Genomic DNA, 18,528 nt, shown 5'->3' on the forward strand with positions numbered 1-18,528 from the left:
ATTTCTCCTCTTATTTGTTCCCCCTGCATTCCAGCCCTGCCTATCCTTTCTCCTGCCTTGCTGTTGGCCATTCAGCTCTTTATTAGATCAAATTAGGTGTTTTAGACAGGCAGACTAACACAACACAGCTTCACAAAGTTAAAAGAATGCAACACATTTTTACATCATTAAACAAGTATTTCACAACATAAACAAATATAACATAACTTAAAATAATATTCCACAGCTGGGCAGTAGTGGTACATACCTTTAATCCCTGTACTTGAGAGGCAGAGGCAGGCAGATATCTGTGAGTTCGAGGCCAGCCTGGCAGTAGATTCTGAGTTGAATGTGAATGAATAAAATTCTGCACATTTTTATATAACTGTTTTCATTATATATCTATTGTATTTGTTGATTTATCTTCTTACTGAGAATGGTGTTAATAAATAAAAACTCAACCTTTTTTTCTAAATGTCCTAGGTTGTCTTTTTTTTAAAGACTTATTTTATATGTATAAAGGTTTGCCTTTGTGGTTGGTTGGTGTGTGTGTGTGTGTGTGTGTGTGTGTGTGTGTGTGTGTGTGTGTCTGCAACTGGAGCTATAGGTGGTTGTGAGCCACCATGTGTCTTCTAGGAACAGAACCTGTCTTCTGAAAAACAGCAAGTGCTCTCCACTGAGCTGTCTCTCCAGCCTCTTTTTAAAAAAATTCTTTTATGCCTGAGAATGTTGACATCGGGCAGAGCTGTTAAGGCATTAATAACAAAATACTGAAATTCTGAGATTTAAATTTTTTTAAAAATTGCTTTAATCCCAGCCATCAGGAGGATTCTATTGAGTGATAGGATTGACAGAGTCCAATCATAAGTGCAGTGAATGAGACAAACAAAATGAGGAAGTTAATGTTGCATTATGAGGATGATGGGGAAACAATTATTGTGGAACTCTTCTGAGAAGTCCTGTGGTCATGGCTGCCATACTGGGGGTGGGGGGGTGTCACTGGTTCTGAGGGAGAGGCATACTTACATGAATCTTTTTTATGATTTCAAAACAAAAAATCATCTATCAGTTGAGGAACTAATTCATGTTATAGAAAAAGCTTTGTGATAGAATAAGAGGTAGCTTTTGTTTTGTCCTTGAGTTTTCTGTAAGTCCATGAACTGACCGTGACTAAAACTAGAAATAATCTAGCACAGCATTTTCCTCAGAACTTTGAGCTTAAGTTTAAACAATAAAGATAAAGAAAAACTGGAAAAACTAAAAAAGGCCAAAACCAAGTCTGTAATATAAACAGCTTTTAAGGTGCACCTCCCTTCAGTTTTTACAAGTTCTTTTGTTCATTTCATACTGTTTTAGATGTTCAATTTCAGTGGCTACTGAATAGTAGCCTGAGTAGGTAACTTTGCAGGATACACAATTTAGTCGTTTCCCAATCTTTAATGACTCTTTAGATATTTGTGGGGAAGGAGGAGGAAGAAGGAGGCTGTAGAAGGGTTATAGTTGTATATGGTATAATTTCATATATTTTGGGGCAGAAATAAATGTTGATTTTTTTGATTACTAATATCTATGCTTGTATATACCATGGACTGCCATGAAATATTTAGCATTAGATTTAGTTTTGTTTTCATTCCCTCAATTATTAATGAAGTTGAATATTTTCTCACATATTTCTGCTATTGACACTTCTATCTACTGTGGCAGACTTAGTACTTGGGTAGAGAGTGATTGTGAGTACTCTAAAATGATTGTTTAGAACAGTTCTGTTTCTCCTTGAAAATACAATGACTGCCAGTCTTGCTAAGAAAATTCTAGTCTTCAGTGTCATCCTTGCCTTTTCTGCTTTGCTTGCAATGTACTTCCTGTAATGCTCTAGCATGTTTGCGGCCATTTATACTCCGTTCCAAGATAATGGTCTTTTAAAATTCGTATCCATGTGGTAATAATGCCAGCATTGTAGCAAGTTTGAGGGATACACATGTCACGATACAATGTGAATACCAGACATCATGTTTATGAACCAAAAAAGGACCTAATAAAGGAATTTTTATGAAGGTGCTTTGAAAGAAAATCATATTTTCCCTGTCTAAATTAGTTTCTGAAATGTTTAGCAAGTTTTGATTTTTGAGTGCCTGAATTAATGAACTTGTGTTACCTGTGGCAGAGAGGCCCAGGCCCACCTCACAGTAGCCCCGGGAGGGAGTTCCTTTTCTGCTTGCTGGCCTCCACTCTCAGGTAAAGACTGGTGGGTTGTGGTGAAGGAATGGTTTACAGGGAGATCAGACACGGAGAGTCACAGCTTGTACCCCCTGAGTTTGATAACAAGTTCATTAAATATTAAGACAGAGGTGTGGGGTGAGGAAGAGGCAGTAAACTATCCCAAAACTTCTTGAAAGAGTCACTTTTAGGTGTCTTTACAATGCCTGTTCATACAATCCTGTGGCTCAAATGATGTAGTTTACAACAAGATTTAAAGATTAATTGATGCTCAGACTTGAGGTTTAAATATTAAGTAGAAATGTATGAGCTGACCAACTTTCTTTCATAATTTTCTTTGTAATTGAAATTGTAAGTTGATTTTATCTTCTTCATTGTTAGTTTTAAAAATGAGAGAGGAGTGTTAATGTGAAAGTCTGGGCTACAAACACTTGGGGATGTGACTGACTTGGTGGAGTGCCTGCCTGCCTAGGTTACCCAAAGCTCTGGGCTTGGTCCCCAGCTCCTCATAAGCCAGGTGTTACTACAGGCATAGATAGGCCTGTGAATTCCAGCACTCAGAAGGCTGAAGCTGCATGTTCTGGCCTTGAGTGAGCAGAGTTCGTTTAGTACCGTAGCACTCTTGCTTGAGATGTTTGTAGGAAAACTTCCCGTTCTCTCTATGCAAGTTTGGCTTTATTGATTGTATTGAAGTTTCTTGACTGGAGTCAGCTGGAAAGACAAACTAGGTACCGGGGTGAGGGGATTGGTACCCACAGGTGATGTTTATACACTGTTATCATGGTACATTGTGGTTGGAGTTTTGGTTCTGAGTTTGCCTGCATGGACATTCACTTTGTTTTCCCACATCAGTCAGAATGCTTAGTCCGAGCCCTTTTCCTCATCTATAAAATACATTCACAATTGTCTCAGTGTTAATTGATGACTGGCTGACAAGGTGTCTATATAATGTCTGGCCCCGAAAATATCGGCTGGTATTATCACTGATGGAGAAATTTAGGATCCAAATAGACAAGTTCTGCACTTCTCTAGCCCACTGACTGCTCTAAGCAGAATGAGCTCTGCAGGTTCTCCTCCCTGTTTCAGTTAACTGAGCACGAGCCAGTGGAATGGGTAATACACTTCATTGGCTTTAGAAATAAGACATCCTTGTGTACACTGAAAATGAGTTACTTCCCTCTGGTCACTTATCCTGTGGGAGGAGTAATTTTTTTTAAGTATATTTAAAAAGCAAAACAAAAAGTCGTTTGAGAAACTAGAAATAAATGCAAAAGGGTAGTTGAGGAGCTGCTTTATTAGTAATACAGTGGCAGTTCAAACTCCTATGATAAAGTGATGAGACTTGCTGAGGGTGAGATGATTTTGGGATGCAGAGTTAAAATACCGGATTTATATTTTTTCTTTCTTTCTTTCTTTCTTTTTCTTTTCTTTCTTTTTTTTTTTTTAAGAAACAGCAAATGTTTACTGAATTTAACTTAGCTGATAGTAAATTTAGGGAATAAGAAATGTTATTTTGTTGAACTTGTAGAAGGAAAAAAGTGGTTACCAGGTATTGTAGCAGGGGAAGGGACAGGAATATTAGTCAGAGGGTGAAGAGTTGCAGTTACACAGGTTCTCTATCATGCAGCATTGTGATTGTAGTTAACAAAAATACGTCTCAAAAAAAATCTCAAAATTGCTAAAACAGTAGTATTAAATATGTTCTTACCACAAAGAGAGATAAGTATGTGAGGTGATTTATTTATGTTGGCATGTGCATGTGTGTATATTTTGTGGCATGGTTTTATTACATAGTCCTGGCTGTCTTAGTGACCACGGCAGATGTTATAAAGGAAAACATTTAATTTTTCATTTAAACATTTAATTTAACATTTAAATTAATTTAAACATTTACAGTTTAGAGGTTCAGTCCATTATCTTCATGGTGGGACATGGTGGCATGCAGGCAGACATGGTGCTGGAAAGGTAACTGAGAGTTCCACATCTTTGTGGGGGGTCACAGGAAGTAGTCTGAGATACTAGGTATGGCTTTAGCATGTGTGACGCCAAAGCCTGCCTCCACAGTAACACATTTCCTCCAACAAGGCAGCATCTACTCCAACAAAGTCACACTTCCTAATAGTGCCACTCCCTGTGACCTTATGGGGGCCAATTACATTCAAATACCACACTGGCTGATCTATATAGACCAAGTTGTCCTTGAACCTGGAGTTATTGTACTACCCCTACCCCCTGAATGGTGAGATTATGGGGATGTACCACCATGCTCAACTATTTAGCCTGTTTTAATCATTCCGCAATGTATAAATATACAAGTTATGTGATTATTCTTTGTCAATTAAAATTAATTTGAATTGTTTTTTTTTCTTTAGTATGGTATGAAAACAAAACTAATTTACTTTTTAAAAATTTATTTTATATGTGCCAATGTTTTGTTTGGCGTATGCATGTGTGTGTGCCACAAGTGTTTTCTTATAAGAAGCCATCTCTCTAGTCCTAGAAGTATTTTTTTTTTTATGGTGAATATTTAAGATTTGGAGATTTACCTGGACTTATTGTTTCAAATTTGAGTATTTTAAAGATTAAGCAGTATGTATGGACTATTATAGTAAAATACAGATACTTAGGATAAGTATCTATAAGTATATAGTATAAGTCATGATATAGTCTGTTCATTACATTTATTTGTGTGTTAGAACAGCTACATAACACTTGCACTGTATGAATGTAGAGGTCCAAAGACAACTTACAGGCATTGGTTCTCTTCTATCTGATGGGTTGGTTCTCAGAATTGAACTCAGGTTCTCAGGCTTGGAGTTAGCAATCTTTTATCTACCAAGCTATCTTACCAGCCCCATTATGTTTAATAATAGCTGTATTGTTTAATTTTTTCATTATCACCTATTGTTTCAAATAATAGAATGCAACTACATCATTGTATGCATTATAACTGTCAAAACTATTTTGTTTTTAAATATTATATGGGGAGCTGGGCATGGTGGTACATACCTTCATTCCCAGTACATAGGAGGCAGAGGCAGGAGGGTCTCTGAGTTTGAGGCCAGCCTGATCTACATAGTGAGTTCCAGGACAGCCAGAACTACAAAGAGAGACCCTGCCTCAAAAATAAATAAATGGATGTGTGTGTGTGTGTGTGTGTGTGTGTGTGTGTGTGTGTGTGTGTGTGTGTAGTTTGTATGGCATAGTCAGTTGCAAATTTGTCTTGATTTGGATGTGTATATGTAAATGTTTATTTGCTTTTTCCAGAATTTAAGATTTAATTGATAACTTGTTTTTTTATTTTTGTTTTTTATTGCAGAACTATACTAGTAAATGGGTCCAGTAATTGGAATGACTCCAGATAAGAAAGCTGAGACCCCAGGAGCTGAGAAGGTTGCAGGACTAAGTCAGATTTACAAAATGGGAAGCCTGCCTGAAGTTGGAGATGCTGCAAGGCCAAAGGCCACCCTAGTGGGCAGTGACTCAGCAGATGACGAACTAACGAATTTGAACTGGCTTCATGAAAGCAGTAATCTTCTGACAAACTTCAGGCTTGGAACTGAAGGTCTTCCCATGGTTAGTCCATTGTATGACATAGAGGGAGATGACATGCCGGCCTTTGGACCATCCTACTGCCAGAACCCAGAACAGCAGTCAGCAACTTCAAAGCCCCCATACTCCTTTAGTCTTCTCATTTACATGGCTATTGAACACTCTCCAAATAAATGTTTGCCTGTCAAAGACATTTATAGCTGGATCCTGGACCGCTTCCCATACTTTGCCACTGCACCCACCGGCTGGAAGAATTCTGTTCGGCATAATCTGTCCCTGAATAAATGTTTTCAGAAAGTAGAAAGGAGCCATGGCAAGGTCAGTGTTTATAAAACATTGCTGTGTGGTGGGGGAATTAGTACAGGTCCTTAAGATGCTGGGAAGCCAGGGGAGCAAAGCCAAGTCAGATTAGCTTGAGATTAATTATGTTCATCATTTGCTTTAATTTATGATGCTTTGAAATTCCTTAGTGTTGAGAGAAACTTACTAGAGTCACATTCAGTCTGCCTTTGTCACCTGGATGATTCTTCTTAATGCTCCTTCTCCATGCCATTATCCACCCCCCACCCTGGCCAGGGGTTGAAACCTGCTAGTTAGGCAAGCACTCCCGTGCACTGTATCTGCAGACCACCTAAAGTGTTCTTCTTTCTTTTTGGGGTGTGTGTGTGTCTTATTTTTAAAAAGATTTTATCTATCAAGCATCCATCTGTTTTGGCTGTTTTTGAGACAGGGCTTCTCTGTGTAACAGCCCTGGCTGTCCTGGAACTCTAGACCAGTCTGACCTCAAACTTACAGAGATCCGCCAGCCTCTGCCTCCCAAGTACTGGGATAAAAGGTGTGCATCATCACCACCTGGCAAGATTTTGTTTATTTTTAATTGTGTGAGTGTTTCTGTATGAGTACAGAATCACAATAGGATGTTGGATTGTCTAGAGCTAGAGTTACCGGCATTTATGAACTGCCTAATGTGGGTGCTAGGAACTGAACTTGGGTTCTCTGTGAGGGGCAATGCATGCTTTTAACCACTGATCCATCTCTCTAGTCCCATGGAGTGGACCCCCACCCCCAATTTCTATGTCTGTGGGTGTGTCTGTCTGTCTGTCTGCCTGTATCCTGTTTATTCAGTAGAACAGTCTTATAATGAAAGTGTACCTCATTTATACTAAAGAATATGACAGGAATTTTCTTTTTAATTTGCCTTTTCTCTGTTGTATTTTTTAAATTTGCTTTTTAAATGTGCTTTAAAAAATAGGTTTTCTGTAGATATAGAAAGCATGAGTTAGAAATGTAGGCAGGCAGGGTGGAAAGGAACAATGATTGTAAAGGCTAGTGACCATCAGAATGAGTTACTTGGCCTTCAGTTCCAAACGAGGGTATGATCATTTGTGACATGTGCATTGTTGTCCTAAACATGTCTGGATTCCCTTAGTACTTAGTACTGCACGTGGATACAGTTTCCATAAAGACACAGGTTTGCATAGTCTAATACCTGCCTTCTGTCTGAGTCTGCTGACTTGTTTTGACATTGTGTTGTAAGGTAAGATTAGCTTTAGGAATTTCGTTTTCCTTGATTTACAGACTACGTAATACTGTGTTCATACTTGTCTGGATTGTTTTTTCCTTACAGTTAACTTTTTAAACATTTTTAAAGGTTTGTTCACTGTTGTCTTTCTCGGTTAGTGTTTCCTTGGGTAATGTCAACCATTCATTCATTCCCAGGGCTTCACTTAGCATCTGGATACTAATGACTCTCCAGGTGGTCTCCTAAAAGCCAGACTTCATTTGCTACTAACAGTTTAATAGAGAGTTATGTCTGATAAAATTTATATGAGTTGGACTTTATGTCTCCCTCTTCTAGGATCCAAGATTTTTTTTTTTTTTTTCCAAGACAGGCATTGGAGGATGTCCTGGAACTAGCTCTTGTAGACTAGGCTGATCTCCAATTCACAGAGATCCGCCTGCCTCTGCCTCCCGAGTACTGGGATTAAAGGCATGTGCCACCACCGCCCGGCTAGGATCCAAGATTCTAACTTGATGTTTGTTCTTTATGATGCCTATTTACTTGTATATAAAATTTGAAGGGAGTTTATATGTTACCCTGATGAACTCTTATTTCATAACCAGGACAATGTCATTTGACCATGACTGCAAAAACCAGCGTTAAAATGTAGGAAATAAAATACCTATAAATTCTCAGTGTTCTTTCAATTTGATCTGTTTTGATGCTTTTTAAAAAATTACTCCATGAACTCCCGACCCCTCCCCATACACACACACACACACACACACACACACACACACACACACACACACACACTCGCTATTCTAGTGTATTGTGTTCTTTATCTTCTCCCATCTATTGGATTTTCCTATTCTCTGTGGAGAAACCACTTCCTAAGTCCCCCTTGGGCACTTGCTGCTTTAGTATATCTCTGTTCTGGGCTCCTATGACCTTTTGTTGTTTGTTGTTTCTGTATACATATGGATGGGACCAACTTCTCAGCAAAAAGGTGATTTATTTGCCCCAGAGAGACAAAGGGCAGGGATTAAAAGACAAAGACAGGTGATAGAGCATTGAGGAATTGCTTTGGAGCCTTTCCTGGCACTCACTCTTTAGACCAGGCTGGCCTCGAACTCACAGCACCCGCCTGCCTCTGCCTCCCAAGTGCTCGGGATTAAATGCCACCAATGCCTGAGGAGTGCTTTTGATTGTGGGACTTCAATACTTTGCTAGATGGACCTTGGTACTCTCAGGAGGAGAAAGAAGCCAAGTAAGGTTAGCTTTAGGAATGTAATCTAACGGTTTAGCAAGGCAGAGGGAACTGGGGAGAAGGGCAAGGCCTGCAAGAACCTTGTTTGCCATGCTCGGGCTAGCCAGAGTCCCTTCACGTATTTTAGCTACGTACAGGGTTTTTTTTGTTTGTTTGTTTTTGTTTTTTTTTTTTTGTTTTTTTTTTGTTTTTTTTGTACCCCACCACAGTGGGTATAAATGCTCTGTGGTCAAAAAACTTAGTGCTGTAACACAGAGTTATCTACCTACTTATCCCTTGCCTTACTCGGTGATTGGTAAGGGGCCATGATTCAAACAACTTCAACTGTGGGTAAATGGTCCAAAAGGTAGACAAAGATAGTCAGGCTCTTGTTCCCTGAAATTAGAGGGGGGGAGAAGAAATTGAAGTGTGTGTGGGGGGGGGGAGTAGTATTCTGCAGCCTTTAAAAAGTTCAGCATTTCCCATTTTAATGAATAATTTATTTACCTTATTTAATAGTACACTATAAACGGAGATTCACCAATATTAAGCAGATAGGGTTCGGGTATATTTATTAGGTAAAAATGCCTTACTTACAGTGCACCTAGCCAACCAGTGGGAAAGCAGAGCAAGTGGACATAGCAGCTAGAAGAGAGCTACCAAGTGCGTTCCCTGTCTCTTTAAACCTTTGCCACGTCACCCTGACATCACCCTTAAGAGGCGTGGTTACGGTGTCTCCCTACAATTGCCCTTTTAGTCTAAAAGAGGATTAAAACGTAGCAGTGTAAGGTATCCATAATTAACAATCATAAAGGTGAAATACAAGAAGATACAATAATCTGCTATGTCACATCCTAACTATGTCTGTATAACTAAAGCCTAAAGTCATCTGAAAGAGGTGTCTAAGCCTGAACACCCCCTTCCAATCCCTTATCAATAGGAAACTATCCCTAACCAGGTGTACATTATCCTTAGTAGCAATGATGGGAGGAAGGGGGCCGTAGCATCTTCCAAGTTACTACCTGCTGAAATGGGACGGCAGCTGAAATGGGTAGCCTCATGGGGGTCCTGTAGGAAGAAAATGTTAGTATAGTATAGTGAAAGTCTCAAATGGATTGTACCCAGTCCATGTTAGATGGGATTTGCTTGATTGAAGATCTAGATTGAAGTACTCAACTTGACTGAAGTTCTTGTGTTGACTGAAATCAGTACCTGAAGCTCTGGCTGGAGTGTCAGTTGAAATGGAGCAAGTTGGATCCGGAGTAGCCGAGGAGATGTGGTCCATTTTCTTTCTGGAGTGTCCAAGGATTGCTGTCAGGCGGGTCTTCATTGGCTGTGTGGGACTCAAACATAAGTGTTACCAGAGAAACGTTTGTTTGTATATGTATGCATACTGGGAAAGGCGACCTTGGGAAAATAACAATTATGAGAGGGTGTACACCTTGAAACAAAGAGCCAAGAAAAGACAAAAGACAGTCCCCAAATTTTCTCTTATTCTGTGTTACATCAATTATCTTCTTGATATAATACAGAAACTCTGGGATTATTTTAACAACATGCTTGGATTTAGAGGAGGAAAGCCAAATCCAACTCTAAATCAGCATTGATTTAATTGAATGGGGATTAGGAGACGAAGAGAAATAGGCGTAGTGGAAATTGTCTCATGACCAGTTTTCTTTTGCTTGATGGGTATAGTTACCTCCTCTTTTACCCATGTAGTGTCCTTTGACTTCTGGAAATGAGTTTTCCTATGAAAAGAAAAACAAAACACTTCCCTTTCCTTTATGAGGTTTTTATTCAGTTTGAGATATACCTTGGTAGAATACCTGTCATTTCTCCTCATTGAGAGGTTTTTTCTTTTCAACTTGAATCTTGATCAACTTTGATGGTATCCAAAGTTTTTCTTCTCCTGTGGAAACAAATGCAAAACCCCTTCCCCAATGTAACACATGTCCTGGTTTCCATACAGAGGTCAATTCATCTTTGAAGTATACTGGCTGATTTCAGTTCAGCAGTTTTTTCCGTAGTCCAGTTTCCACAGCTGTTTGTCCTTTCTCATTGGCATTAAAAAAGTTTAGTGTTAATAAAGCATATGTAATCTATGTTTGGGGGGTCTTGTTCCCCCAGCCTGTTTATGGGGCATCTCCTTTAGTGTTCTATTAGATCTCTCAACCACTGCGTGTCCTGTAGGATTGTGTGGTATACTGGTTACGTGCTTTATGTTATAATTGAAAAACTGTTCCAATTTAGTGGAGACATATGCTGGAGCATTGTCAGTTTTTATTTGTGCAGGTATACCCATAACAGCCATCACCTCTAGCAGGTGTGTAATAACAGAATCAGCTTTTTCAGAGTTAAGAGCAGTAGTCCATTGGAACCCTAAGAATGTGTCTATAGAATGATGCACATATTTCAAATTTCCAAATTCTGCAAAGTGAAAGACATCCATCTGCCAAACCTCATTTCTACAAATGCCCTTACGGTTACAGCCTGCTGGCAATGGAGTTTGATTATAAAAAGAACAAGTAGGACAGTTTCTCACTATCTCCTTGGCTTGTTGCCAAGTGATGGAGAAGCCCTTTTTCAAACCTTTCCTATTTAAATGATGTTTCTTATGAAATTCTGAGGCTTCTAGCACACTTACAATTAATAGACGATCAATCTCATCATTGCTTTGTGCTTGTGGGCCTGGCAGACCCATATGGGATCAGATATGAGTTATATATAAGGGGTTAGTTCTGATAGTGTTCCTGATAGTGTCCTGCAATCATATAAACAGTGAAGTTAATTCTGTATTATCAGGAACGAATTCTTCAGTCTCAATGTGTAACAGATTCTCTGCATATTGAGAATCTGTAACTATATTGAGAGGCTCTGTAAAATCCATGAGTACCATGAGAATCGAGTATAATTCTGCCTTCTGTACAGATGTACAAGGACTTTGAACTACTTTACTTACCTCACCTGCTTTATAACCTGCCTTACCTGATTTGTTGGTATCAGTGTAGAAGGTAAGAACTCCAGAAATGGGAGTTTGTCTTACAATATGTGGAAGAATCCAAATTGTCTTTTTTATGAATTTAATTCTGTCAGTTTTGGGATAATTGTTGCTAATCGTTCCCAAAAAGTCAGTGGGAGCTATTTGCCAATATTCATTATCCTTCCACAAGGAGGAAACTTCCTCATTAGTTAAAGGTACTATAATTTCTGCTGGATCTTTTCCAGTCAGTTGACGGAGTCTTAATTTGCCCTTTAGAATCAAATCAGAAATCTTTTCTATATATATCTTAAGCTTTTTATTCTGTTTATGTGGCAGAAATATCCACTCCAATATGGTGTCTTCCCTCTGCATCAGAATCCCAGAGGGGTATTCTCTGGATGCCAAGATAACCAGAATACGGTCTAAATTAGGGTTTATCCGATCTACATGGGCATCCAATATTTTGTTTTCTACCCATTGTAATTCTTTTTCCACCTCAGAGGATAATATTTGAGGACTGTTTAGGTCCTTATCACCTTTAAGGGCCATTTTTAAATGCTTTAAGTCATGTCCTTCTACCCCAATAATTGTCTGTAATTGAGAAATTTCACCTTATAGTTTTTGAAGAGAATTAAGAGTTTGATAACCATCTCTCCTAATTTGTACCTTCTGTGACCTGATTCTTTGTAAGTCTATCTTGTAACCTAAATAATTAATAGAATCTTTTCTTTGTATCTTTTCTGGGGCAATCTTTAACGCCCAACAAGGCAGAACTTCCTTCCTTCACCATTTCAAACATACGTTCCAAAGTTTCCTTATTAGGGTCTGATAAAAGAATGTCATCCATGTAATGGTAAATAAGAGATTGTGGAAATTTCTTACGAATTATTTCCAAAGGTTGCTATACAAAGTGCTGAAAAAAAGTAGGACTATTTAGCATTCCTTGTGGCAAAACCTTCCACTGATATCTCCTAACTGGCTTTGAATTATTAAGAGGTGGTACAGTAAATGCAAATTTTTCTCTATCATTTTCTTGTAATGGTATTGTGAAAAAACAGTCTTTCAGATCAATGACTATGATCGGCCATCCCTTAGGAATCAAGGAAGGCAATGGCATTCCAGGCTGTAGAGAGCCCATAGGTTGAATGACTTTATTGATTCATTCTCCATTTCCCTGATTTCTTTTTAATAACAAATACAGGAGAATTCCAAGGGCTGGTAGATCCCTCTATATATCCAGCATCTAGCTGTTCCTGAACTAGTCTTTCCAAAGCCTCTAGAGGTCATAGGTCATTGTCCTACCCAAATAGGTTCATTTATAAGCCACTTTAATGGTAGGGCCCTTGGCTCCTCTGAAGGTCTATCATTTGTACTTAGTTTCTATACAGCCTGGATGGTTGGTAACCGTTTTCCATAGTGTCTTACCAGATCTTTTCTACTATCTAAAGATTGTACATAATTCATATCCGATACTGGGTGAATCGGGGCCTAGGCTTGCAACATGCCATTTCTGACAACCAGATATAAACAGAGATTCACCAATACATAAGCAGATAGGGTTCGGGTATATTTATTAAGTAAAAATACCTTACAGTGCACCTAGCCAACCAGCAGGAAAGCAGAGCAAGTGGACGAAGCAGCTAGAAGAGAGCTACCATGTGCATTCCCTATCTTTAAACTTTTACCACGTCACTCTGACATCACCTTGACCACACCCTGACAGTCGTGGTCGGGCACACCTGTAGCCAGCCCTTAGGAGGTGTGGTTATGGTATCTCCCTACAGTACACTGCTTCAGTGAAAGTATATATATATATATATAAATTTTATTTTTTTTTACTTGTTTGATTTTTTTTATATGAGTTTGCTCACCCTTCCCTCCCTCCCCTGAGATAGGGTTTCATGTAGCCCAGCTGAGCTCAAGCTCAATGTGCAGCTGAGAATGGCTGTCATAGTTACTTTTAAATTGCTGCGATAAGATACCATGACCAAGACAGCTTACAGGAGAGAGTTTATTGAGGAGTTTACAGTTCCAGAGGGTGATTCCATAACCACCATAGTAGGGAATGGCAGTAGACAGGCAGGTGTGGTGCTGAAGTAATAACCGAGACACAAGCATGAGCAGAGAGAGAGCTGAGAATGGCATGGGCTTTTGAAACCTCAAAACAGGCCCCAGTGACGCATTTTCCTCCAATTCCTAACCCTTCCTGAACAGTTTGACCACTGGGGACCATGTATTTAAAGATAGGAGCTTGTTGTTGAAGCTATTCTCTTTCATATAACCACAATGGCATGGAAGTCATTAAAGATTTCCTTTTCTTTATTCTTTTTTAAACTTTTGAAACAATGTTTCAGAATTTAAATTCAAATCATGACTGGTCTGGAACTCAGAGATCGGCCTGCCTTTGTCATCACTGCCCAGGCTGTGTATGTGTGCGCTGTGTACATGTAGGGGTGTGCAGAGGCCAGAAGGCGTTAAATACCTGGAACTGGAGTTAAAGTGGTTGTGAGCCACCATGAAGGGTGCTGGGAAGTGAACCCAGGTCCTCTGCAAGTGCAGCCAGTACTCTTAACCTCTGCACCAACTTTCCAGTCCCAGGCTTGAACTCTTGCTCTTGATCCGCCTGCCTGTTTCCTTAAATGCTAGTGTTTCAAGTCTGTGCTGCTGTACTTGCTAATCTGAGTAATTGCAATGTTCAGAGAAAGGAATAAGGAGGTGAGAGGTAGAGAATGAGAAAGAATATTGTCTTAAGTTTAGGTAGAATTTGAGAAAGCGAAACATCTGTCCATGAAAAACAAGATAGAAATTGTAACACTGGAGCAAAAATTGGCAAGCTGTCACAAGTAAGAATAAGAGAGAAGAAGCTACGAGTACAAATACCACCGAAGTCCAACTTGGTGAACCATTGATACAGGAGTCAAAATGAGTCAAAGACAGCAGCATCACCAAAGCCCATCCCAGCACAGGTGACAGCTCACAAAGCTGGGAGCCTGCAGTCAGCTCAGCCGGTCAGAGAGTGTCCTTTCCAGGTGCCTCAGTCGGGCTATACCTCTTCAGGGCAGTCAGCTCTGTTGGTCTCTGCTGCTTGCATGGTTCTTGGCTGGTCTCTGCTTCCTCCAGACATGGGACTCTGCTGTTCTTCTTGTCTAAGGGGAAGGGCTCAGAATTCTGTTTGCCCTAGAAGAGAAGGGCCTAGTGAATCTATATGTTTCATGGGTTTCCTGAAGCTGTTTGAATTGTTTACTTTCTGCTTGAGCTTCTCCGAAGGATGGAGTGTTTCAATCTCAGAGGAACTTTGCCTTGATGTTGCTGAAAACTAGTAGAACACTGTACTTAATAGTTTGAGATTTGGGGGTGGGGGTGGGTTGTTACATCCAGGGGCAGAGGGTAAGTGCATATATAAGGCTTTGTTTGTTTGTTTGCTTGAGGCAGATCTCACTGTAGCTCAGGCTGGCCTCCAGTGGAACTTGATTTGCAGCTAAGGAGGACTGATAGGCAGCTGTGGTGTTCCTGCTACCACCTCTCAAGTGTTAGAAGTACAGTTTCACCACCACACCACCTTGGCCTTTTGTTTTGTTTTGTTTGAATTTATGAACCCTCTTTTGAGTCAGTGTCTCAGTGTGGCTTTTCTTCCATAAAGTTGGATTTGGTGGATGTGATCTAGAGATGGCAGTTCTCCTCACAGAAGACAGGGTCTATACTCTGTCCCTTTGTATGCTCTGTACTACTTCAGAAAAATTAGATTTGAAGGGAGAAGTCTGTTTCTCCTCCAGGTCTGGGGACCAAACTCACGGCCACTGCACATGTTTGGCAAGCCACTGAGTTACACTCTCAGCCAACATCCAGTCTTAAGTTTCTCTGTATTTTTATTAAATGGAAGTGAGTGAATGTTATAACTGAGATTTTAGTCTGTAAATAGAATTAAATTTTGCCTAGTTTTAATGTTTTGTAATTTGGTGATTCTACAGATACATGAAGAGATTAGACAAGACAGAGAACTCTTAAAATGTATAAGGCAAGAACATAACATTTCAGAAGTAATATTGTATCTTTTCTGAATTTATTAAAGAATTTTATTAAGATGAATCTTTGCAATGTAGCCCTTAATATATTCCTTTCTACAAAACCTTCAGTTGGTTTTTCTGCCAGTCTTAAGAGTTTTAAAATTCATGATAGTAAATGAGAGAATATATATTTTCTGTTTTCCAGTCAGTGTCCAGGCACTTTATCTCTTATAGGCAGTTTTCATTTTAGAACAGTATTTCGAAAACTAATCATTTGTGCTTCATCAATTAAGCAAATTTTAAGTGACAGTTAATTCTTTTTCAGACTCTAAAATATAGTTCAGCAAGTTGATAGTTTCTCTCTTGTTACTGATGGCTCCTAAGCAGACGGGGGAAGGAAGTGCTGCCATGGCAACCTAAGCCAGACGGTTTTTTTGAAACTGTACTGAAACTGCAAGTTCTCAGCTTTTACAATTTGCTGTTTCAAGGAAATAGCTTTTTCTACTGTGATGAAAAACAATTTTCAGACTTCCTACCATAGAATTTGAAAACAAATCTTAAACCAGTTTGTAGGAGCTATCCCTGGAATGCCAAGGTACATGAGTGGTTATTGACAAAATTGTCCTGGTCAGTGTATGAAAAATTACTTGTGTATATGAAACATAATTGAAACAAAAGATGTGTGTTGACAGTTTTATTTCCCAGTTGTCAAAACACATCTATCATTTTGTCTAAATGACTGAACAATGATCTAAGTTTAGTTTTTATCACTAAATCTAAAATTACATTTGTAAATCTTGACAAATTCTTGGAAAAACTTGTCAGTTGTTTTTTTTTTTTCCTTAGTTATTTTTGTTTGTTAGTTTTTGAGAAAGGGTGAGCACCGCGTGTGTGTGTGTGTGTGTGTGTGTGTGTGTGTGTGTGTGTGTGTGTGTGTGTGTAAATTATACAATGCACAGAACTCACTATGTAGACAAGGCTGACCTCGAACTTAAAGACAGTCCTCCTGCCTCTGCCTCCCAAGTACTTGGATCACACTACACTGGCCCTAATGCTTACTATCATTTCTGTGGTGCCTTGCCACTGAATGCCAGAGTGATGTCTTTCCTGATACCTCTGACCAGTCCTCCCTATGTGACTATGTAAGAGACATGCTTGATTTTCCTTTTTCTGCATGTCTCAGTTGCCAAGGTGTTGAAAATTGTTCTGTGTGTAGTGGGTGGGCTTTTCCATGGAAAAGTTTTTCCCCCTTTGTTAGTGTTTTGTTGTTGTTGTTGTTGTTGTTTGACACGGGGTTTCTCTGTGGCTTTGGAGACTGTCCTGGCACTCACTCTGTAGACCAGGCTGGTCTTGAACTCACAGAGATCCATCTGCCTCTGCCTCTCAAGTGCTAGGATTAAAGGCATGCTCCAGAAACACCCAGCCCCCTTTGTTAATTTTATCCCTTACTGCTTATCACCTAAACTTTTGTTAAATTTTACTTTTGTTCTTACTGGTTTGTTGTTGTTGTTTATGGGTTTTCAAGACAGGGTTTCTCAGTATAGCCTTGGCTGTCCTGGAACTCATTCTGTAGACCAGGCTGGCCTACTCACAGAGATCCTCCTGCCTCTGCCTCCTGAGTGCTTGGATTAAAGGTGTCCATCACCACTCAAACAGCATTCAATAAACATCCTGTGCCAATTTCAAAATATCCAGTTAATGTTCATTTATTTTGAACTGTGTCACTTGGATATGAATTACTATATTTAAATCTCATTACAACTCACCAAAGTGACATTGGATCTTTGTTTTACGTGTAAAATGTCTGACTCTCACATAACATGATTTGTCCAGTTCCACATGATCAGTCAGCAGTGATGAGTATCTTTTTTAAAAAAATTACTTATTATGTGTGTGAGTATATATACCTGTGTGAATACCAACAGACCGTGGTCAAAAAGGGTGGCATATCCCCCTGAACTGTAGTTATATGTGGTTGTGCACATGCAGTGCAAGTGCAGTACAGTACACTGTTAACTGCTAAACTGTCTGTCTCTCCAACCCCAGATCTTAAGTTTAAACTTGTGAAACAATATTTTTCATCATGCCATTTTATAAAAATGAGACTGTATTCAAAGATAAAAGATCTTAATAGTAGACTAATATTGTGTGGCAAAGAATTTAGGAATTAGAAGCAGTGTGGAGATAATCACATTAAAACAAGATTTTATGCCAGGGAGGGGCATGGGAAAAGGAAATAGTAAATTATAAAGAGCCTAGGATCAGTGAGATGGCTTAGAAGGAAAAGGCACTTCCTGCCGAGTCTGGGGGACCTGACTCTTGAGTTCTGAGATCCACTCAGTACAAGGAGAGGACGGATTCCTGCAAGCTTTTCTTCAACCCACACTCATGACTTCCCCCTCCCCCCCCAAAAAAAGCTTAAGTGTTATATAAACCTGGGTGTAATTAAGTTTGAACCTTTCTCATCTTGTGGTTAGAGCAAGTTTTCTGTGTTTCATGGTGACTACAATCAATCATGTATAGCAGGCTCACTTCCACTTTGGGGGGATGGGGAAGCAGGTATGGGTTTTGCAGCCGGCTAGCACTGTGCTGCATCTTCAGCCTTGGCATGTACTCAAAGGTGTGTGTGTGTGGGGGGGGGGTCCCCATATACTTTCAGAGCAGTCTGATAGATTGTGATGCATAGAAGTTCCAGGCTTTTAATTCTTGTACTCCCCCCCCCCCTTAGGTGAATGGAAAAGGTTCCTTATGGTGTGTTGATCCAGAATATAAGCCCAACCTTATGCAGGCCTTGAAGAAGCAACCTTTTTCCTCTCCACAAAGGTAAGGGCTCTTGTGTGATTTAGATTTATTGTGTGTAAGATGGAGAAAACAAAGTTGTAGGGCCTTGTTTTATTTGTGTGTTTATTTAATTGTATAGAGAAGTATTTACAGCTAACTTTAACCTAAGGTATTTTCCTCTTGTTTAATTATTTTTTTCTAGAAAATAAAATGTTGGGAGATATTTGATTACACTGTGTAAAGCTAGGTCACTGTGATTGGTTCA

At 39.4% G+C, this 18,528-nt stretch overlaps 1 protein-coding gene and 1 non-coding gene across 4 annotated transcripts in view; one reads left to right on the plus strand and one right to left on the minus strand.

Annotated features, from left to right (window-relative positions):
• The window catches only part of Foxn2 (forkhead box N2), a 48,445-nt gene that overhangs the window by 13,226 nt on the left and 16,691 nt on the right, over positions 1-18,528 (plus strand). For all 3 annotated transcript variants that reach the window (XM_027418001.2, XM_027417999.2, XM_027418000.1), the window contains 2 exons: positions 5,516-6,066; positions 18,211-18,305. In XM_027418001.2, the coding sequence (XP_027273802.1) occupies positions 5,530-6,066; positions 18,211-18,305 (632 nt within the window). In that variant the 5' untranslated portion in view covers positions 5,516-5,529. The remainder of the gene's footprint in view (positions 1-5,515; positions 6,067-18,210; positions 18,306-18,528) is intronic.
• Positions 1,909-2,011, minus strand: LOC113835966. The gene has a single exon (XR_003485869.1). It is a non-coding gene; the product is annotated as a small nucleolar RNA U13 (small nucleolar RNA).

This window comes from Cricetulus griseus, chromosome 5, assembly GCF_003668045.3.
Source record: "Cricetulus griseus strain 17A/GY chromosome 5, alternate assembly CriGri-PICRH-1.0, whole genome shotgun sequence".
NCBI lineage: Eukaryota > Metazoa > Chordata > Mammalia > Rodentia > Cricetidae > Cricetulus > Cricetulus griseus.